The 24535-nt window shown below is 41.7% G+C and overlaps 1 protein-coding gene across 7 annotated transcripts in view; it reads left to right on the top strand.

Annotated features, from left to right (window-relative positions):
• The window catches only part of cher (filamin-A), a 313136-nt gene that overhangs the window by 275807 nt on the left and 12794 nt on the right, over nucleotides 1–24535 (top strand). The window contains exon 1 of one of the 7 annotated variants that reach the window (XM_065216463.1): nucleotides 1377–1599. The exons of 5 other annotated variants lie outside the window; for them this stretch is intronic. Coding sequence is in view for 1 of the 2 variants with exons in the window: in XM_065216462.1 (XP_065072534.1) it covers nucleotides 2790–3036 (247 nt within the window). In the remaining variant the exon portion in view is untranslated. Of the gene's footprint in view, nucleotides 1–1376; nucleotides 1600–2784; nucleotides 3037–24535 lie in introns of those variants that run through there. One more of the 7 variants, XM_065216462.1, reaches the window with a different exon arrangement.

Genomic DNA, 24535 nt, shown 5'->3' with positions numbered 1-24535 from the left:
TCGTTGAATATTATCACGACTTTTTTCCGTCCTTGACTACTTGAAAATGTAAACACACAATCTCAAAAGTCATAAGTGCAGGGTTGCCAAACTCATGGGTTACTGAGACTGATAGCGTGATTGCCACACTTCAGCACGTTCAGCAAAACGCTTGACCTAGCTTTCGGCACAGATTGGGATGTGCATAGTTGAATATCCCTTGATGTACCGGTCAATTTATGAGCAGTGATGCTGAAACTTCTTCTTCTTCACAGTTATTAATTGAGAGCTTTCGATGCCTGTTCCATTTTTACATTAGTATAATCGTGCGGAAAGTACAATCAGATTCTCGAGAGGAATTCGAGAAATTTTCGAACACGTAGCTTTGTAGCTGCGCCTTTACTGACTGAGCTAAGGGAGGTTGCCAAAGCTACACATTTTCAAATCCGCGTTCGTATTTTTTTTAATTGCAACCGGATCATCTAATTTTCTAAAATTGCCCCCGCCATACAACAACCCCTATACTCCTCAAACGGCACTCCCCCACAAAGCACCATGTGGCTCCTTCGACAGCACCACCACCATTCCGACTCACCACCTGCCGAGCGGCGATGCACAAACGACATTGTAAGCACGAAAAGTAAACAACAATAATCGTACCCACTTAAATATGATCCAGTTCATGCAGCACTTTGACGGCGCGCGGCTTATGCAATCTTCCTTTTTTTCCCCCGTAAGACACCTTTTTACGTTCGGCAACAAGTAGCAGCAGCTTCCACGAGCGAGTGAGTTCCCCATTTCCACAGAAAATTTCAACCACTCAAATGACGGCGGTGGAAACTCTCTGCCTACTTTGTATTGGTGTTGATCTCTGACGGGTGGAAGACGGGTCTTTCCGCTGATCGTTTTCCATCCAGCAGCGAGCGCAATCGTCATGATCATCATCATCATCATCATCATCATCAGCTTGAAGCATATCTAGCAGTGGTGGCATCTTGCGCGCATACTCTCACTCTCCCTTCGTGGATCGATCCTCCCGAGGGGGGAGGGGGTTGAGAAATTTTGGAAGGGAAGGTGGATTTTTTCTCCAATACAACTGCGAAGAAAATCCACCGCTCAATCCCGATTCCGGTGTTGCAATAAGCGGACACCCAGTATCCAAAATATTTTGTCTCATTTATAAAACGTCGCTAGGAACGTTTGGACGTACCCCACGGACACCACGGACACGGGTTTGCACACCAATTCGGGTTTCGGTCTCATTTTGTCCTTATTTGTGCTACTGCTGCTGAGTTGCCACTGCTGGACGACCCAGTCCTGTCCTGTTGTCGCGAGTGAGAGTGATCGGTTTGGTTTAGTTTTTAGTGGTACTACGCTGGAATCTGCGCGAGTGTCCGCGTCCGTTGCCCATAAAAGGAGTTCAGTTCGCGGTGTGCTGGACAAACAACAGCTCTGGGAAAGTGCAAATTTTCTTTGATGCGCTGAAACCTCCCACCCCAAAAGCGCGCGTAGGATAGAGAACCGAGCGGAAAGAAGCGAACATCCGGTGGACAAGTGTGTGATCGTACGGCTACTGTTGGCGAAGACGACGACGGCCTGGAAAATCGAACGAAATTAATTGTACGTAGTACTACTCTGGGATCCGCTGCTGCCCTCCCCCTCGATCGTCGCTCGCTCGATCGCAGTGCGGGTGGGTGTGAGTGAGTGTGACTTCATTGATTTCTCGCACAATTTTTCCAGTTTTTTTTTCTGAGTGTTTGGAAGTTGTCAATACTGGAAGATGAAGAAGAAGCAGTTACCCATTGGGGGTGATCCTGCTCCGGGACTTTTGGACTACTTCGGAGTGGAGATCACACCCAGTGTGGGATTGTGGATTTTAGCTGTTGTGGTGGAAACTGTGCGACCTCCGTACGACACACTGCTGGATAAGCTTGGAGAAAGAAAAAAAAAATGTGCGTGCGTTTGTATCTGTGCTCTGTGTGGAACCATTTTCCGGACGACGAAAACGGCCATTTTGGAAATTCCATCCACATTTCCCAGCTCCCACCCACGCCGAGCGCTGCACTATTTGAGCCAGAGTTGTTGAAAATGTTGTGCGAATGATAAAATCAGTTATTCTCTTCCAGGGTTATGACAGTTGATTGCTTTAAGATTTTCGTTTCTTTTCTTTTTCCAAATGGTCATACCAATTAACTTGCGCTGATTTTTTTTTTCTGTGACTAAACTCAAAATTACTAATCAAACTTTTTGTTGGGATTAGCCTACTAACCAGATTCCTCAGCTCTAAGTTTTAAGGAAAATCATGCGATCGAGCGAAACCCAAAGCCGACATTCCAACCGAAATTGATTTTAATTCATACAACAGAACTTCAACAAGTTGGGCTGCAATTTCCAAAATCAAAAATTAACCCGAACCAAAAACCATAAAAAAAGTCGGCCAAAAGCCTGCAGATTGGAACACCCAGCCAAAAACAAAAAAAAAAACAAAAACGATACAACTCCGGTGCCACCGACGCGGTTCCCTCGGCTATCTGGTCACAGAATCAGCACTCCACATGAGCAACGTTTGACATTCTATCTCTCTCCCAAACTACCAGCTTACTAAAATATCTTAAAGCAATCAATTTTCATCACCCCGTCCGTTCTTTAACATTCCCGCCAGTCAGTGCGACGAGAACGTGGAACTTCCGTGTTCGATCCTAGAAAATCAAAAGTGAAACACCCGCGCACAAGTCAAAGTGAATCAGAAGGAAGCAAATTGAAGTACCCAAATTAAAAAAAAAAAAAAAAGAGAATCAAACAAAAAAATCATGTGGAGTGACGATGAAGACCAGCACTGCCGGAGGAGGGAACCGATCGTGGAAACCTGGGAGGAGTACTCGCGCGTCTACCGGAGCTTCGAGCGGTTCATGACCATCTCCGAGCACGACCGGAAGGAAACGGTCCGGGTGTTCTTCATCGAGCAGGACGTGCCACCGCCGGAGCATTCGGAGAATGACCCGTTGGACTTTGTGCCGACCAACATGCTGGCGGCTTTGTTTCTGCACTCGCACAAAGGTAAAAAGAAAAGAAGATTTTGATCTTGCGGATGGTGGAAATGGGAGGGGAGGTCGATTTTGAGGAAATATTTCCTGATGACAGTGATTAGGTGAATGGGATTAAAATTCCACAAAATCGTAACTGCCAACTGGATTCCAATTAATCACTTGTAGCATCGACAAACCGACATCAAAAGTTAAGCTTAAAGGCCCAAGCGCGATGACAGCGGAAGTGGAACGGCAGTGGCAGTGAAAAAGCCCGATCTGAGTAAGCCTACTTGTCAGATTGTTAGAACCCAATCGACTTCGGTTAGGCTGTCATTTGTGACAACTGTTCGCATTTCCGCTTCCACCCACATTGCATTTTGGCCTGATTCACAGCCATTGGATTTATTATCTAGATCAAAATAATTTGTCCAGAATAGATCAGACACGAACCAACTTATAAATTTTGCATGCGTATTCGTGGCTTGGCTAAACGTTTTCCGTGAACACGGAGACAGGTGGCAGTAGTTTTCTATGAGCAGAAACTTCATGGTAATTTCTATTGTCATTCATGTCGGTTTATCTATAGTCGCTATATTCATAGTCTGGCGGATAGAATCTCGGGAACCAATTGAGCTGTCAAATAGCGGAGCCAATCGAGCAAATCACGACCAACAACAGAAAAGAGCACATCAGCTATTGCGAACAAAATTTCGGAAACCGTTTTCTCGTAACTCAAGGCTCGCCTACACAAACTAACACCATCTTTAGGTTGTGGAAAGTTTCCTCTATCCGATGATGCTGGTAATTTACCTTCGATTGGCGAGAAAAGAATAATCAACGTTTTGTTTATAAAAGTTGATAGTACCTTTTCAATTGTTGGTCTACAATATGTTAAATTGGTTCCGCTTTTTGATAGATCGAAATTCTATCCGCCAGACTATGAATATAGAGACTATATGTTTATCGGGGGTTAAACCAACCGGTGAGCACTCGTGTTTATTTCAGTTACCGTGAGGACATAATTTGTGATTAGCCACGGTCCCTTTCAAATTGTATCATTATTTATGTACGGTCCGAAATGATGTTTTACATTTATCTAGTGATGGCTGATTTTCATTCGAATAATCGATTAATCGATTAACGAACCGAAAAGTAAAATATTTCCGGAGTGATTTGAGATTTGGGCGTAATTGCATTTGTAAACAAACACGTCAATCACCGATTCGTCGAGAATAAAAGCTCAATCTCGAATAGTAATAACACTTTGAGGTAGAGGAATGATTCCTCTATCATTTGGTATAGTTTGTTTGTAAGATTGAGCTTTTATTCAAGAGAAATCAGTAATTGACTTGTTTGTTTACAAAAGCAATTACGGTTATATCATGCCGATATAAGCATTAACTCCTCCAGAGGATCATCACCCATCGTTTCAAACAAGTGTTGCATTCTCATTGGTGGAAAAATGACAGCACAGCGAACAAAAAATAATCGATTAGTTTTTAATCGAGTTATTAAAAAATGGGACATCTTTGATTTTGGTGTGATTTTTTTCATAAAAAAGAGCGCACAATTTCATCTCTACCGAGGGGACAGCAAATCCACAAAATTTCCTTGCATATGGGGGGTATTCATTGGATGAAAGAGACAGTGAAAGAGAACACTAAAATAGAAAGTTTTTCTTCCGACAGTTTCATCTTAGTATTCTTCTTTGGTAAAACGCTTTTCAAGAACGACTTTCTGCCACTACAGTCGAATTTCGCTCGTTGGGCTATCTTTAAGTGGGCTACGTTTTAGTTGAGCTCCCGTTAGTTGGGCTGTAGCCCACCTAAATCAAAGTCAAATGTCATTTCTGGCAGTGCTAATTCCTTTTCGAGGGGCTCATGTATGAACAATTTGGATAGTTGCTCAAGGATTGTGATGACAATAATCAATCGGTGTATCCCTCTACCAATTTTGAGCTTGACAGCTCAGCCCAACTAACGAAAGCCTTTCACTAATTGGGGTATGGGTTCAGCCCAACGAGCGAAAGTTGACTGTACTGGGTCGGTGGTTGAACGCTTTTTAAGAACGATTTTCTGCCACTACTGGTTCTAAATTTGGAATTTCAACGATGTTTATAATTTGTTTGACTTCAATGAAAACTCTGTTCAATTTCGCTCAAGGCTAAGAAGAATGAATTGATGTTGATGCTAAGAATTATTCATTAAGACAACAAATTGTCGGATGAAGATATCAAAGTAATAAAGTAAAAAGTAAAGTAAAAAAATGATCAGTTGGTTTAAATGAGCAGGGAGACATTACTAAACTGTCAAATCCCCTATCGTCAACTTCTTCTTGCCTTTAGTCGCTTGTTTTGTGAGATTGTTTGCCTGAAGCTTTCAACTGGAAATACTCAGAGGGAGAGGTGGGCGGAGAAAATGTTTTGAGCCAAATGAACTGTCGAAATCTGAGCCAATCGAACAATCCAATTAGAATTTTTCCGAGGATTTCTTATTCTTACTAGATTAAATTTTAGAGTATTGCAATCGAACAGAAATTCAATCACCTTTATGTTTCGTGCGCTTCTTAAATTCAACTAGTTTTTGGAATCAAAAACAATATTGTAACTTTATTGATTAATTGACCTTAGTTGGTTAATTAATGGCACCAAGAAATGTGCAAAATATTGCGATGCAATCAATTTTTATTTTGCACGTAAATCGAATCAAAAATAAAATTCATGTGAAATGCTAGCTTCTAGCAAGAGTTGCAAGATAATGTTGGTACAAATCCCTGCTGGCGAATTGTATTTTGTTTTCTCCGCCCATCTCTCCCTCTGATCATTTCTTCTTTCAACTTAATGTTCTATGAAGTATCACACTTAGAAAAATTCATGTAAATCTACGACTGAAACATACGAGCATCAATTTCGACATCAAATTGAGTCATAACAGACGCGAAATTCAGGTCAATCAAACGTACTATTCAGTCTCGGAACCAGGGATGGAAAATCATTAACATTCATTTCGTGCATTCATTTACATTCATTTCGTGCATTCATTTACATTCATTTGCCTCTAACTTTTTTCATCAACAGAATTCCATAAAATAGTGTTTGAAGGTTTTGTAGGTTCTAATATTAGCTACATCTTTTGTAAACAACTCAAATCTGTATCTCTTATGCATGATTAATCAGAGCGATAAGAACCCACCATTGTTTTTCAGTGAATGTAGATTGCATTCACTGAAAAACAATAACATGTTCTGCCAGCTCAATTTCGTCATGCATAAGAGATACCGATTTTAGTTATTAGCAAAAGTTGCAGTTCATATCATAAGCTACAAAAGTTTTATACATAATTTTACGGTATTCTGTTGATGAAAAAAGTTACAGGCAAATGAATGTAAATGAATGTAAATGATTGTCCATCCCTGCTCGGAACACATGGCATGTTTGTTTACGTTTCATCAGTGTTGCAAAATATCAATATGAATACCAACAAAATGTTGATTTTCACTAGCCACCTGATGTCAGTTTCAGTGTCAATAGCAATGTCACTTGCCTCAATGTCAGTCCGCAAGTGACATTTATATCATATTTGAACTTAGTGAAATTCAAAGTTACAAAGCAAATGTCTCCCACTTACGCCAGTAAATCGGTACTCTTAAAACAATGCAATGATGGTCATACAAACTAGTTGATTTATTGTGATAAAAGTAAGATTTTCAACTATCCTCTAGTGACATTCATAGATTAGCTATATCAAAGCCGTACCATCTGATGTCATGCTTACAAGGAATGGCAGTGTCGGAAGTGACATTGTTGACAGCGCGCAGATTGATTTCGTCACGTGTAAAATTAATTATTTCTTATAGCGGTATGCACCATCGAGAAAAGTACGCCAAACTCGAATTTATTGAGCAGAGAGAAATAAGAAACACGTCTTGCCTCGTGTGTGTGAACGGTACTAAAGTGAAGTTTATTTGGAAAAATCTTACACTATTCAAGAAGTCATAGGTTGCCTCGTTGTTCGCTTCAATACTCCTCCTCAACCTGCTGCTTGGAGTCCCATTGCTGTTCGTTGGAGTTCTATCTTTGGTTTAGGAAGCGGCTTCGTTAGGCAATCCGCTACCTGTTTATTGGTGCTAATAAAGGCGATGTCGACTTCGCCACGTTCCACAGCATCTCGGACGAAATAATGACAGATGTCAATCTGTTTGGTCCTTGCATAGTACCCACCGTTTTTAGCAACTGCAATTGTACTCTGATTGTAGCCATTTATCTTCACAGCTTCATCGATGTCAAACACCAATGAGGTACAGAGAGAGGTGAAGCAGATCGTGAAATATGGTTGTATTAGTAAACCAAAAAATCAACGTAAACGCAAGTAGTGACGTCACTAATTGCGTGTATCGTACAGGGGTTTTACTCACACAACTTAAACGATTGCTTCACCTCGGTAATCCAGCTCATTGGTCAAACACGGCCCTCAAACGTTTCCACCAAAGAGCCTCTTGGACGGCTGCCGAAAGTGCTTGACAGATGTCAGGTCGTGTACACTGCGCTAGGTACATTAGACATCCTACAGCCTCCTTATACGGAACTCGCTTCATTTGTTTGATCTCTTCGTCGGTAGTGGGTCCCATCTCCTTGGTCAACTTATCATTTGGGTTCAGTGGTGTTGCCACTGGATTGGAGTTTGACATCTGGAATCGTTCGAGTATGGACTCCACATACGCTTCCTGATCGAGTGAGAACCTCCCTTTGCTTTTCGTGATTCGTATCCCCAGTAATTGCTTCGCTGGACCGATATCCTTCATGAGAAATTCATTCGCCAGATTAGCCTTTAAGCGCTGTGTCCAGACTGAGCAGTTATAACATGTTATAACGGTTGTCAAATAATTGCAACACAGAAATCACCATCAAGATAGCGCTATAACATGTTATAACTCTGTAGTCTGAACAAGGCATTAAATAGCTGCTTTCGCCAGCGACGACAGTTCGAGAAGATGAGCACATCGTCGACATCAGTATTGGCAAAATCATTAATCAATTGATATTTTTCCGCTCTCAATATCACGCGTGATATGGGAACAAAATATCATGCTTGATATTGATGTTACAAGCTCCTTTGATATTGCGAGACTATTCACAATGTGCAAAAATCAAGTTGAGAGTTGACTCGACACAAAAATGATTCCGTTGCACATCGTTTTCTTAGAAAGAGAAAGTAGGTATAGCTTACTGTCTCTTTTTAATCTTCACCGATAGCAGAAACGAAGTTGCTGCCAGCCGTTATGGAAGTTTCGGTTGCGTTCGGGTGTAAAGCAAAAATCATGAAACTCAATCAAAACTGGCTGGTGGTGAGTTTTGTTAGCTTAATATTCCTAGCTGCGATATCACAGCTTGCAAAATCATTCGCAGTTCTATGCTTGTTGATTTTTGTCTACGAAAATCAAGCGTGATCTTGGGTAGTGGTGAGATTTGATTTTTTTTTATATTTTCTCAACACTGATCGACATAGATCGCCACGAACAGAATTTTGTAGTCAGTGATCTTTTAGTACGCGCAGGGATCGTAATCGGTTGAAACCAGTCTAAACTTCTTCAAAGCAGCGTCCAGCTTCTGGTTCCACACTCGACTTGATTGCTTTAATCCATAGAGCGCCTTGTTGAGCAGGCACACTTTGGACTTGTTGTGGGCCGCTGGCGAAATAGGCCGGTTTCTCCATATATATCTCCTCAGATCCTCGCATCTCTGGGCCCATAACCTATTGAGCAAAGAGAAATAAGAAACACGTCTTGCCTCGTGTGTGAACGGTACTAAAGTGAAGTTTGCTTCGTAAAATCTTACACTATTCAAGTAGTCATAGGTTGCCTCGTTGTTTGCTTCAATAGAATTATCCTCGATTTTTCTAAGCATCCTCAATTTCAATCTCTGACTTCACTTTAATACGCCGATTACGGCTTATTAGAGAAATCCGAGATTTTTGCAAAGTACGCAGCCAAAGTTCATAAAAGTTCATAAATCGTCTGCTGGTAATAACCCAACAAACAATTTTAGCTGCCGACCAGCTTGTACAAGCAAAAATTAGCGGCATAAGGCAAATTTTGGCTGTATAAGCTTATCTGCAGCTAAAATTGTTAGTTGGGAACTTCCCTTATTATTATTATAGAGTTTTGGAACTTCTCAGCAAAAATGCTGGAAAATTTCACCTACCCCGGGCTGTCTTTATGCCAAGGGGGCTAGGCTCTGTGGATCTCGTTCATCAGTTGACTTACATCGAAGACAACAAATCAAGAAGACTGGCAACTTTGCCAGAATCTAAGCGACATATACAATGGCGCTGCGCTTGAATGAAGGTAGAAGCAAGGCATAGAAAAATGAGAAAATACTCAAACACTTCTTCTGAGGATGTAATCTTTGCTATAAAATTCGTTCGAAGCATTTATCTTTGAGCGGCAGATGACGCGATTGTACCTGTCTCATAGCGTTCGTATGAGAAAATGGAAGAGTTGCCAGTCTTCTTGATGTGTTGTCTTCGCTTACATCCTAATTTGTTTGCTTCAGTTTGGACAGTACTACAGGTTCCAAGAATCACTGCTTTCTGAATGCTGTTCAGTTCTCGTCGTAGTTCTAACTCTTCGGGGAACAATTCCGGTCGCCGAGATTACTACCGGAACTTTACACACATCCTCTAGGTGCCACATCTGCTTCAACTCATCCGTCAAATCGTGGTACTTCAGTATCTTGGTCGAGAACGTTGACTGATCATTGCGATGTAACGGTACAGCGATATCGATGAAGGTTAACCGCTTCATTCTTTTGTCGTAAACCACAATGTCAGGGCGATTGGCACGAATGTGGATACGCTACTTCTACCAACGCTTGGCAACCAGCAACAACATGTTCGATCGTCTCCCCTACTGCATTGCACTTTCTACACCGGTCTTCGTGCAATATTTACCTACGGTAGTTCTTAGTCGCAATAACCCGATCCTGGATGGCTACCATGAAACCTTCAGTCTCTGAGAATAGTTCACCTCGCACCAGCCACATATTCGACGCCACTTTGTCGACATGCGCTTGTTCCAACTGATAGGGATGCGTCCCATGCAGCTCCTTCAGCTTCCACGATGCGACTTTATATTCGACAGTTTTTAGGTCGCAATTCAACTGGAAGTCTTCCGGCACCAGATGCAGGGCGCTGAACCCGGGGTCTGCCTCACAAACAGCGCACGGTAGACTTCGCGACGGTTCTGGCTTTCTACGAAGTAGCTCCGCAACTGCTGAATCTGGGAAACACATAGCGCTTGGATATCAGTGATGCCTCTTCTTCCTTCATTACGTGGCAAGGTGACTCTCTCGACGGCCGACTTTGGGTGTTGCATACGATGCTTAGTGAACGCCACTCGTACTGATCGTTCTATCGCCTCCAAGTCTGTTTTTGTCCACTTGATCACCCCAAAGCTGTAGGTCACCAGTGGCACGGCAAACGTGTTTATCGCCTTTATCTTGTTGCCAGTCGACAGGAACGACCTCAGAACACGATTGATTCGATACAAGAGCTTTTCCTGCAGCTCCTTCTTGATCGTTGTATGGCGAATCCCTTTCAGTTGCAGTAATATTCCGAATCTCCTCCTGTTCGTTGATGCGGAAACTACCAGTATCCACTACTTGACCCCGACGGATATTGACTATTTGACATTTATCGACTCCAAACTCCATCCGGATGTCATTACTGAACACCGTTACAAGCTGCAAGAGACGGTGCAGCTTCTCCACTGATTCCGCAAACAGCTTCAAGTCGTCCATGTAGAAGGCGTGGGAAACATTTGTGCTTGTTCCTCCACTTTTAAAATAGTAGCCATAGTTGCATTGGTTGAGTGCTCTGCTGAGGGGGCTAAAGGGGACTAAAGGTATCGCCTTGGAAAATCCCCCTTCTTATGCTGAGAGTTCTGGACCGTAACACCACTGCTCCGTCAGTAACGTGGAGAGATGTGCTTGATCTTTGCAGCCTTGAGTGTTTTGCCGGCGGTCCTTCTGTTCTTCGGCCATAACGTTGTTTACATTGCAATGGTTCTGTATCTTCCGATTTATTACTGTTGAGAGCACTTTGTAAAGGCTCGAGAGACATGTTATTGGCCTGTACTTGGCTGGATAAGCCGTGTTTTGGTCCTTGGGCAGAATATAGGTTACCCCTCTGGTAATGACTTCGGGTAGCTGTTGGGGGTTTTCTAGTACCACATTGAAGCATTCCGCCAATGGATTGAGGTGAACTTTTAGTACCAGGAGTTATACACAAAATCTGGTCCTGGTGCAGCCCAATTGCTGGTATACCGAGTAGCCTCCCGAATATCCTGAGCGGTTACAACGACCGTGAGCATACTCACAATTCCATTACTCCTATCCTCCTCCTCTGCCAACCACATCCCATCACTGTTATGTTGAACAGGATTCTCCCACAGATCGGCCCAAAACTGTGTTACATCACCAATCTCCGGGAGTCCTTCGCTAAAGTCAGTTTTGTTGTTACGGATGTGGTTGTAGAACTCCCTTTCGTTAGTGTTGAACATTCGATTTTCCTTCTTCCCGGTTGAACTTTCTCCATAACGTCGCATCCGTTTAGCAAGAGCACTCAACCGCTGTACATGGGTGTCGAGGACCTCAGTAATATCGGCTTCAGTGAGGTCATGGAGCTCTGCGGGCTTGACAATTTCAGCAACGTGACGAACTAGCCTCGATGATCGGTTTCCCCTCTTGTACTGTGTCAACCGACCAATCTTAGTCCGAAGTGTGCCGATTCAGCCTTCCAGGCGTGTACGACTTTCGCCGTCTCCTTGCGGGTACGTCCGCAATCCCAACGTTTGAACCACGGCCATAGCTGCACAGTACACTGAACTGCATGAACTGCAGGTCCTCAAGGTTCTCAACGGCTTCCAAGTGCTGTGGCAAAATATCCTCGTTGAGAATGCTTACTGCACTCGTTAGCCGGTAGGAATACTGCAGTTTTGGTATCCTGTGCCGGGACATCGGGTCCGTCCTTTTGAACTGTGTAGCCGCTGCGTCCATTCGAAAAGCTAGCTCATCCCGTAGTTGCTTTCGTTGCTGGTCTACTGCAGGAGCGGTTGGCTCCTCCGTTGACGTGTTTACCGCTGCAATCGACTCACGTCTCTCACCCGCAAATGATGCATTCAGCCCAGCAGAACTCCTTCTCGACGTATCGCTCGATCCATTCCCTTCCCTCGCATTTAAGAGGGTTTGCGCACTGAAATCTAGCACTTCATCCTCAGATTACATCGTCTTTTGACCTTGGTCGTTTGCGGAACGCCAGCTGACAGTGCGACATTTGATACGGCAGAATCTAAACTCCTTTCAAATAATCCCGGACGGAAACGATATTTGATGTCGATGTCGAAGCAAATTTTTTGCTGGAGCTGGAGCAAAACAAAAATTCAAGAGCAACAAAAGAAAAGGGCCCATCGACATGTGTGAATAAAGCGTTCTAAAGCCCTTTCCTCACAAAGCAAAGGCCGCACACGCAAACCAACAACATCATCGTGTAGGGGAAACTATCCCCTACCCGATGGTGTGCTGTTAATTTGCGTGAGTTAAGGCCGGCGCACAATGGATAAGTTTTCAGGTTTTTTGACAGTTAGCCCATGCATTATCTGTCAAAAAACTCGGAAACTTATACATTGTGCGCCAGCCTTTACGCTTGAACTCTTTTGCCGAGACTGAATACACTCACACAAAGACACTGTCTACAATACGAAACAGAATGGTAGCGTTCTTTGATAGTTTAATCTGCTTTTGGTGCTTACCGAATCGAGGATTAAGATTTAAACCAGATTTTCGAAAATCAGGATGAAATCGCGTATTATCCTCGATGAAGCTTACCGCTATAAATGTGTATCCATCCACAGATCTGGTAGTCTATCCAAGACTGTCTACTGATACTCTGTTGTCTTGGAAAGATCCTAGAATCCGAAATCACTTTGCAAATTTGCTTTTTCGCTAGAAGTCATAAGAAGTCCTCTGTTGCCAAGTGAAAGAGAAGCGAAGCTTTCCAAAACCGTGATGCGAATTCCACTGTTTTTCTCTTGACGTGACTCTTATACACACACTCTACTGAATACCAGCATGGTTTGGTTCCTCATCCAGAGTTGCCAGAACTATTTTTTGAATATCGGTCCGCTGATGGTATTGCGATCTATTTACTAAAATTAACTGGCGGAAATCGAGAGCGGTGCATAGATGTTTGGGACGGTGAATGCATGTTATGAAGTGCTATGCAGATCGACTGCCTGACTGTACATACAACCGGTGGAAACTAACGTTTTTAAATTGGCTCACTACTTGACTAGCCTATTGGTCCCAAGCAAATCTATTAACGTACCCCATTCCAGTCAAAATTCTAGTACTACACTATGTTTGTTTTGATTCGCTATGAAATTTTGACAGATAAAATGAGGGGCTCGTGGTTTTTCGTATGTTCCGAGGAGTGCATCGATAAGCTTGGGACCAAAGAAAGTACCAGAGCTGAGCCAAAATGTTCAACACGTTTCTTCGGGACCTTCTTGTCTTAGAGTTATAAAACCAACTTCTAGTCTTAGAATTACCTCTATGATAAAACCATTGCATTATAACATTATGCATTATAAGACACCATCGACTGGTAATGCTTTCGGTAACGTGGGACTTTAGGTAGTGATGAAACGTCGCTAGAACTATTTCACAGCCGCAGACAGTAATGAGCAAAGGCGGGCGCACACTTTTTGCCTGCAGATTTGAAGACATACTTCAAATCTCCGCGTACATCGTATGGGTTAGGCAAAAGGTGTGCATTTGAGTTTGTACTGTCGCATTAATGGCCCTTCGCTCATTTTCAACTTCTATTCAATTTTCATACTGCCGTACTCTAACGGAACTATCCACTTACCCTCTTCTAAGATCATTCTCTAGCTAATAAATTATCACACTAAAGCTTCATGTTAGATAGCACTTCCAACCAACTCTGAAAATCGCAAAACTTCTCGTATGAAGTAACATAACAACACGTTGAATGGAAGGGATAAACTCTTAAATTGATTTCGTGTGTGTTATCAGGGTCTGCAACCTGGGAATTGCAACCAAGTGTGCTCATATTTGGAAGGGATGATCCAGGAACCTGATTTGAGAAAGAAGAAACCGAAGTATTTTCATCGACAACATCCTCCCATCATTGCTCGCCGGAACAGCGACTTCGATCGCGATTTCAAATATTTACCTTCGAAGTAAACAAACAGTCACACCCAGAACACACACACCCCGCCAAGGCCACCGTTCATCAATCATAACCCGTTGGGAAATGATCGATTCGACTACGCCCAAACAAACGCCTGAACAAGTACCGAATTCACCGATCGTTTAATTTTCCAGTTCTTCCGACATTGAATTCAGCCAACCCCCCCCCCCCCCTCCCCATTCCCTATGTAGTTCTTCATCCATCAGCGGAGGGCCCAGGGCCGGTCCCCGGCAGTTCATCATAGCACACTTTGATCTACCTCCGCGTCCGTTCGCTTTTGGCAGAAGTCGAGAAGCCGAAGTCGAAACAGCTGGAGCCGCCCGGTGTTTTATAATCGCTCACTCGCTGCCAGATTAATTACATTCCGAGCAGATGAGCCGCAAAAGAATTTGGCCAAACATCATCGCAGTCTATATGCTGCTTAAACTGTGTTTCACCTTTTTTTTTCTCCCGGTGTGGAATTGCAGCAAGTGTTTTCGCGGTCAGCTGAAGAAGCGCCAGAACAGAAGTTGATTTTTCCTTCACACAAATTTTCACACAATGTTAGCGCAGTGTGATTTTTCCTTCTCATTTCGAGCATTCGAGAAGAGTCCGTGAGTAATAAAAAAAAAACGGTGGGCTTAAGAATGTCATAAATTATACACGCAAAATTAGCGATTTGCGTTGCTTTCTAGTTCATGAATGAGTTATTAGGGTTAAGCTGAAATGTGGGGTAATTTTAGGCGGTGTTTAGGAATGTGAGCAGGTTTGGAAACATTTTTTTCTTGCGATAATGAAATCTCACCAGAACCACCATTTTCCTTCACCTCTCCTAATTAGACCGGACCGAGCAGTGGAGGAAAACAATTCGTACGCTTTGCCTGAATGAAAAACCGCTCATCATTTGGCGCTTAAATTTATCGTTCATCCCATTCATCAACTAATGTGCTGAAATTCCTACCTTCCCCATTTATACGTTTGCCACTACATATTACCTAGTACATGTACAGCAATGAAAATTCCCGTGCAGAAAGTGAATCTCGCGCGAGCGCCGATTAATTTGAAAATAAACAAAACCACCATTCTACAGTAGGTTGTATAGGTATGTAGGATGCCTAGTGCAAAAAAACGAGAGAAATGCGAACAACGACGTAAGAGCATCACGCAAGATTTAGGACTACCGAGACTCATTAGACATTGTAGCGTCTACTGTCTATATACTGTAGTTTTAACGATGTTGAACAGTATGACGACTCGTGGCAAATGAAGGCAGCTAGTGTATTGTCTCTCGCTGATTAGTGGGAAGGAGCACGCGGCGCGTTCAAATCGCCCGGTTTGCGCCAGATGGTACATTGGGAGTAGCATTTTTAAGCGTCTTGATGTCCCGTTGAAATTTATTGTCCTCTGAGACAGAGCCGACTGGTTGTTTACATATCTATAACATAGTTGTGCGAGGAGAATAAGTGGCTGCCAACAGGTGGATCGCTGACGGGAAAGTCGTTTAAATTTTTGTGAAATCCTGTAGGAAGTGGAGATAATTTCGTTTTGAATGGCTTGATTTACAAAGATTAGACATGACAGCGAGATGGGTCGTTAATGGTGGGTTCCCATGCTGATAGATCTGAAGTCATTTATAATAGCTTGGGAGGGGGCATGGTGGTGCGTACTAAAATTTATGATACGATTCACTTTTACTTACTCGAAACAAAAAAATGACCTCTGAAATAATATCTCTTCTTGAAGAGTTTTGTTTGCTCAAATTCTACAAAACCTATCCTTAGAAATTAAATACCTAACCATAGAGCTTTATCACATTTGTGACTTCAAATTTGATGCTCTTCAAAATGTGAAGCCATTTCCTATTCGTTAGTATTTTATAACTGGTATAACTGCGCATCGAAATGTCAAATTTGAAATTAATCAGCTGTACTAACATTAAACTCGTTAAACTAAAATATCAAAACAATTTTGACAGTCTGAATAGCTGCTGTTAGGTAAGCAAATTCTGAATCACCTATACGGATGAACATGATTGCACAATTGTTTGATTGTGCAACGAAGAGAACGAGTCTTATTAATGTCAACGTTAGTACTGCTTCATTATTGATATAAAAGCGTAATTTAGTTAATCAGTAGTGTGGGAATGCACCGTACAACACCCAAATTGGGTAGTTGCGTGTATCAAGTGTGTCCTGTTATTTTTTATTCTACAAAAATCAATTTGTTCCACAAGTACCCATCTCATACTCAATTGAAATATATCCCTAAGAACACGCTTTTAGCGCTCACCCATATTTGTCAACTGGAAAAACGTTATTTAAACGGCCCGATGATTTATCAGATTGAACACTAGCATTTCGAAAGTGAGCATGCATAAGGGCCTAACTGCGATGATCGATTCTCATCATCGATTTTCTCTTTAAATTGCTACAGCTAAGGGAAGCAATTTTCTGAAATTTGTCCAATACAGTGCTGTAACAGTTTGTATTGGCCATCAAAAGCAAAAACAAACGCACCGAGAAATGTTAATCCAAGCGAGTTATCAACAAAAGAGAGAATCGATCATCGCGGTTACGCCCTTATGCATGCTCACTGTCGATTTATTATAAAATAATACTGATATTCGAAGCAAGCCTGCCACAAGAGCTCTTGTTGACAAAATGTCTGACATCTCGATAGTTTCGGAAAATCATGGCACGCTGAAATCCAAATTGTATTTCCTGTCGTAAATTATAACACCTGCACTTGGTACGAGGGGTGTTACAATAGGATTATTTCTAATTCGTAGAATTATTTCTGTTTTCGTGAATCATTATTTTGATTGATGCAGAACAATTTAAAGGGTATAGGGTGTCCCAGAAAGTATAAGCACACTTTCAACTCGTACCCCGATCAACTGTACTCCGATGAAGTTTATCAGCTGTTCATCGATGTGTGTTTTTGTTTACTTATTGCTCAACAAGTTTGTAGAAAATCGAGGACACATTGAAGTCTGGCCGTAAACCGGGACCGGTGGACCAGAAGATCACCAAGCTTTCGTCAATAAGAAAAGCGGCTCTGTTCGAGATTTTGCCAAAAAACTGAGAACATCGAAGAGTAACGTCCAACGTGCCAAGGTAAGAAGAAACGTGCAAGAAGCAGAACAAGCCGAAACGGAGTCAGAAACAAGCCGCATATATGATAGCCTGCTGTGTGGAAAATTGGCTTGTGTTATCATGGACGACGAAACATACGTCAAATATGACTACAAGATGCTTCCGGGAGACCAATACTACGCAGATAAAAATTCTGAATTTTAATAGTGATGTAAACATTCATTCACGTAAACTTGAATTTCATTTCACGCAACCGAGCAACTTGTAAACAATGTTGTTTACAACAATGGACTTTTGTATACAATATTTGCTACATTGCATGAAATGTCTCAGAACTTTACATGATATCAAATGTAAACTCATATGATATGTGACGCTCCATTTATGTGCATCATACTGAACAGAAATTTACACTACTTTTACTTTTTTTTCGAACTGTGTACACAGTCCGTGATGGTCAGGAAGTTGACGATGCCGATAAGTGAATTTTTACCGAAAAATTTGGTAAGAAGGCTGAAATTTACGTTCGGGAGTGTTTGAACCGGCGGTCTGCTCCCCTTTTATCCGTCAACATGATGGCCCAGTACTATTTTGGTTCGATTTGGTGTCAATGCACCTCTCGAAAGACACGGTAGCTTGGTACAAAGCAAACAATGTGCAATACGTGCCAAAAGAGATGAATCCTCCGAATTGTCCGGAGGACCCGTCAATCGAAACTTTTTGGGCCCTTTTCAAGGGATATCTACGGAAACACTATAAGGCAGCGAATTCAATCGAAGAATTCTAAGAAGACTGGACAAAAGTGGCCACAATTATCGTCAAGAAATCTGTGCTGAAGCTCATCGGAAGCGTCAGATCTAAAGTTCGCTCCTTGGCATACGATTAAAGGATCTGCGGATTACGTTCAGAACATATATGGGTCATTCCAGCTCAAGTGGGTACACCACCTGTGGTCGATGTCACCTATTTGAGCCAAACTTAGCCAAAACGCTTATTTTGGCATTCTGAACAAACGCCTTTTTGATTTTGCTCTGAAGTGCCTAGATCCCTCTCGGCTACAACCCTGGATTTTCGAGATATTTAAAAAATTCATCTTTCAGAAAAGATTACTCTACAACCAAATAAGCTATTCGTGATCTTAGAACGTCAATTTGATGGTTTTTTAATGTAGATTCTTATCCACATTTTGTTTTTGTTATAGTAACTACAGTAAACAGGCTGATTACCGGCAGGTATCCAAATTGTGAAAAAATGGCCTAATTTCACCATGGGCGGTATTTTTTATTTCTTAATATTTTGGGCTCAATTTTCCACCACACTATGGAAAGCTCTTCTACTTGATGTGATCCCAAGGGCAAATGATTTGGACAAATAGTTTTTGAGATATGACCAGATGAGTGAGTGGTAGTTTTGAGCTTTTCTGGTAATACATCAGCTAGTTCTATTGTTATAACATGCATTGTATTAGTCCTCCAGTTTACATAAGAAAACCGTTAAACATAGCTGATTTCTCTTTATATCATGTTATTTGGGAGGTTAACCACTAAAAAGCAAGAATGAAAATGGATGTTTTTGGTTTGGAACTGATTCCCACACAAAAAGAAATGAAAGTAGATAAATATAGCTTTCACATAGATCATCAAAATCGGCCTTAAAAAAACAACTAGGTGACTATGTGTTCTGTAACCTTCCAGAGCACATAGCTAATATAGTGAATTTAATATACTTTTCGAAGCGTTATACAGTTATTTGAACGTGAAAAATAATGCTTCAAATATACATTCAGTAGTTGAACAGTGTTAGGGAGGGTACAAATGGAAAACGCTGAGCATTTTCAATAATACTTTGACATATCGATATCCAAGTGCCAATGAAGAAAAAATGACCATCAAATTTCTAAAAGATATCCCCTACAAAATGTTTATTGCCTCGAAAAATGACCCTATGCCAAATTTTAACTAAATCGGGCTTGATTTAGGTGTGGTGCAAAGCGGTCAAAGTTTGGCCTTTTGCACTCTCGCAAATTTCCCAAGGGTGAAATGATGAAAATCGGAAAATTTTGTTCGATGTCAAATTGCTTAAAAATGCCCTCCCCTTGGCTAGTTTTTTAACCTGGACGTTGGTAGGCGGGCCTAATCTTATGCTTCATAGTGGAGCGTTGGAGACGGTTGGTTTAGGTCCTGCATCGTTGGCTCATGCCGTGGCAGAATAGCGTCATGAGCATGCGATGAGGATTACTGAGCTTCCCCTCTCTGATGAACCATTGCATAAGAGAACCAAAGTTCTAGCCTGAAGTGATAGTATCACACTTGTTACTCCTTTAATTGAGAGCCGCGTCGTAGTACGCTTACGTATAGGCACTGACGTTGGGTGCGATACTGGCGGGTTTTGCCGCAAATCACTCTTATTTTATTTATTTTTACGCAGATAGATTTATTTGGGTTTGCAAGGGAATTATACTATTGAAATATTTCAGAAAGTGCTCAACAGTGCTCCTTCTACTTGCGTGACAAGCTTTCGTTGTTGTTTTCATTGAGGTATTACTCAGGGAACAATGTTAAACACCATTTTTGTACATGGTATTGCAACTTATCTTATATGTGCTTCATTTTGATTTGGGATAAGTGTTTGAACTGTGGCTCGGGATTTCCACTGTGGCGTGCTTCTATTGTGACATAACCATACGTATTTTTGTGGTGCGACATAGTGGAAACGTGTGAGCGTAGTTGAAGCATATACCCTATGTAATTTAAAAATCAGCTAGGAAACTAACTTCAAAGTGAAGCATTTTAGTCACTTGAAGGTGTCACCTGGGACGAACTAATATATATTAAATATAGGTCAAAGTCAAAAACAACTTGAAACAAGTTAAATTTTAGATTACATTCACAAGTGCAGGTACTTAATAACAGGGTTGCTTCCACACACTTGCTATAGAGGGGTGTTTTTCGGAATTGTGCAGTCATTATTTGATATAGTGATTTGTTGGACTTGTGGGTAGCGGGAGGAGGGTGTATATTATGTGTTTGATTCATGGAATCTGTCGATTTTGCTTTCGGGGCGTCACGGTCGGCGATCTTATGATTCGTGACCGTTCACTCAGAGTGAGTCGTAGGATCGCTGGTTGTGGCGTACTGGGGGCGATGTTGACGGATTTGGTGTGTCAGACGCATGCTTCTCGACCTCTTATTGTGGCTTACAAGTTCTGATTGTCTTTGTTCTATCTAGTGATTTCATGGTTCCGAGAACCATTTTTTTGTGGTGAGTGAGTGTAAGTAACCCTGCTTAATAAAGCATGGTAGGTAGATTAGAGATTTCAATTATTTATTAAATTAGACTAGAGATATCATAATTATCAAACGAACTTAAATAAGAAAATTTAGATAGCCTAGTAGCATTAAGTGGATTAACAGAAGAGTTAGGATGCGGAGGGTCCGCTTAGGGAGGCAACTAGCCTTTAAAGCAATTGGCAACTAGCCTTTTCATATATTGTCTGTTTATTTTGATGGTTGCTTTAAAATATCAATTTGGTATATATGTGAAAGGATGAATCAGTGGGAGATGGATTTTCGGTTTCTTTACATTTAGCATCACTATGTGTCATTTCCTCAAAACCCCCCAATAACCGGCCTCTTCAATCCCTTCCTTTTCCCATGGCGTTCAAGTGGTCCGCATAGACTATTCAGCCATTACCCGTCCTTTATCCTCGGCTTTGGATTGACTTGCGCTCCCATTGCCCCACCAAACGCTGCAAAATGAAAATGAAAAATGATGTCAAATTGCTTAAAAATGCATGAAACATCAAGATCTGGTGTTATCTTGAATTTTTTGACGTAGGACTACGTCTGTGATTTCTATATGGGGGTCAAGGGGTAAGTCACTTAGCACATTGTGCCGAAATTAGATTCGGCACAGCTTTGACGCATCCATCGATACACCTGCGGCACAATCTCGTAGGCATTAGATTGTTGTAAATAAAATGGGAGCACTGCTGGACAACTGTCATTGAAGTTGTTCACAACATTAAGTGCTGTTTGACTGAATATTCAGGCACATCCTCTAATCGAATATACCAGAGGAAGTCAGGCCTCATAGCCTAGTCAGTAAAGGCACGGTATTACCAAGCCGGAGACGGCGGGTTCGATTCCCGGTCCGGTCGAGGGAATCTTTCGGGTTGGAAATTTTCTCGACTTCCCTGGGCTTAGAGTATCATTGTGCTTGCCACACAATATACAAATTCATGCATTGGTATTGGCATCGAAAGCTCTCAATTAATAACTGTGGAAGTGCATTTAGAACACTAAGTTGAGAGCACGCAATAAGCTAATATGCGCTAAGCAATAAGCTTGAAATGCGAACAAGAAGAAGAAGAAGAGGAAGTCAGACCAGCAGTTCACTTCTCGGTTCACTTATAGATTTAAACACGAAATGTAGGTTCTAGAGTGGGCTCAATCAACAGAAAGAGGCAGTTGATTAGACCCCATTTGTACCATTAATTCAAATAATGCTGCAACTCGCACAAAACAAACTACAGAAGCCATATTCATCATCCTCTATAGCCGGTCTCCAACAATGTTCCCACTCTTTCCGGCCGCTGATAGACCGATGCTTATTACATCACGAAAGGCTAGGTTTCTAGTCTGTCTTTGAGGGCATTATAAAACCCTAAAACACAGAACTTTTGCTATCCTATGAACACACAATTTTACACACCCGCCAGTTCCCGCGTCATCCTCTATCCAATTTATCCTTGCGATTTCATACCAAAACATTCAAGGTGTCAGAAATAGCGGGTTGCCGGGATGGGTATTTTACATTTTGGGTGTGCGGAGTGACCTACCCCTTGATGGGGGTACACTTTGTGAAAACCGAAAATGGAACATGTAACAAAATTATGAAAGATTTTGAACATTAATAACTCAGCTGCCCCTGGATCAATTTCAATAATTTTATCACCAATCGATCAGAAATATTTCTACGCATATCTGGAAGCACTGATGATTTTTAACAAGAAACTTTTGAAAAGTGATAATTTTATTACTGTTTTTATGAGATACTTAAACGTTCTTCCCAAACCCAGTCGTCATAATCGAGTACCACTTGGTTGCACATCATTTTGCTTTAACCTGAAAAGATAGAAAAGAGTGCTGCTGTCTAGCCTCAACTCATTTTCGCTTCGGATGGCGTGGTGAGCAGGCAGCAGAAGCAGCAATAGCAGCAGTAGGAAGGTGGTGGCAAGTTAGGTAGTCCAATCTTCACTCTTCCACTCTTCACATTTGTTCCGTCCACTAGCGGTCCTACCATAGAGGTAACTCTAAGACTAGAAGGTCCCGAAATATCGTGCTCAAATTTTTGGCTCAGCTCTGGTACTCTCTTCGGTCCCAAGCTAATCGATTCACCCCTCGAAACATAGGAAAATCCACTAACCCCTCATTTTATTTGTCAAACTTTCATAGCGAATCAAAACAAACATTGTGTAGTACTAGAATTTCGACTAGAATGGGGGTTGGTCACTCCGCACAGTGTGCCAAAAACACAGTTGGGCGCACCTGGACACACAAATTGGCACTGTTTGGCACGCATGGATGGAAATCGACATGACCTTTAAAGTTACGCAAATGTCAAATCAGAGTTATTGATGAAATTCAATTTTTGGATTCGCAACTGCAATCGTGAATTTTCGGCTAAGTCCCACCATTGATTCCCCAAAACCCGAGTTGGATAACAACAGGACACACCCTAATACCTGTCTGAAGCAGTATGCAGGGTGATTCAGAATAACTGTCACCGAATGGGTATATGTTCAAGTGTGTACTATCAGCTTGTACTGATAGTAGGCAGTGTTAGAAAAAAAAACAAATCTCACCAAAGCCCAAGATCACGCTTGGTTTTCGTAGACAAAAATCAACAAGCACACTACTGCGGTATTACCAAGCCGGAGGCGGCGGGTTCGATTCCCGGTCCGGTCGAGGGAATCTTTCGGGTTGGAAATTTTCTCGACTTCCCTGGACATAGAGTATCATTGTGCTTACCACACAATATACAAATTCATGCATTGGTATTGGCATCGAAAGCTCTCAATTAATAACTGTGGAAGTGCATTTAGAACACTAAGTTGAGAGCAAGCAATAAGCTAATATGCGCTAAGCAATAAGCTTGAAATGCGAACAAGAAGAAGAAGACACTACTGCGGTTGATATTGCAAGCTTGGAATATCAAGCTAACAAAACTCACCAGCTGCAAATCTCTCCAAACTGTGGTGAGATTGAGTTTCATGATTATTCCATATAAGGTGTTTAAACTTATGCTATTTCACTAGCGCTAATGAGCCAGCTGCTAGCAAAAAAGCTCACCAACATAATGTAAACAGGGGATCAGCGTCTACCAGCATGAGATTTCATGATCACCAGATGTAAACACTCCAATAACGGCTAGTAGCAGTCGCTTCGTGTCTGCCATCGGTGAAGAGAAAAAAGAGATAGCATTATTATACCTTCTCTTTCTAAAACGAGGTGCAACGGAATCATTTTTGCGTCGATTCAACTCTCAGCTACAATCGAGGCTGCAGCTTACGTTGTGAATAGTCTCACAATATCAAACGAGCTCGTAAAATCAATATCAAGCATTATATTTTGCTCCAATATCACGCGTGATGTTGAGAGCGTATGAGAGTGGGAAAATATCAATTTGCTAATGATCATGCCATCAATTTCATTCGTTTGCTATTTCAAGCATGTCATTCTCTGAAATCTCTTCGAAAGAATGAAATATTTATTTTGATTTGAATCTTCTTGTCGGAAATTCTCTCGAATTCTCGTCAGAAGATCTCTGAACTTATCGCTGGAAGTTCTCAGAACCTCTTGTCGGCAGTTCTTTGAACTTCTCAACGGCAGTACTCTGAACTTTTCGTCGGATCTTCAGGGAAATTTAATGAAGTCCTGTAAATTTTTCGTCGAATGTTCTGGGAACTTTTCGTCGGAAGTTTTGTGAACATCCATCGGAAGTTTTATTAACTTTTTGTTGGAAGTTATCTGAACTTCGCGTCTGATATTATGTGAACTTTTTTTTTATGAAATTCGTCGAACTTGTCGTCGGAAGATCTTTAAACTTCTCGACGGAAATATTCGGAATTTCTCGTCGGAACCTCAGGGAATTTTATTTAAGTTCTGTGGACTTCAGGGAAGTTCGC

This window comes from Ochlerotatus camptorhynchus, unplaced genomic scaffold (assembly GCF_037179485.1).
Source record: "Ochlerotatus camptorhynchus isolate MF236.1 unplaced genomic scaffold, CSIRO-AGI_Acam_v1.1 ptg000063l, whole genome shotgun sequence".
Classification (NCBI taxonomy): Eukaryota; Metazoa; Arthropoda; class Insecta; order Diptera; family Culicidae; genus Ochlerotatus; species Ochlerotatus camptorhynchus.
This window is presented reverse-complemented; position numbering and strand designations above follow the sequence as displayed.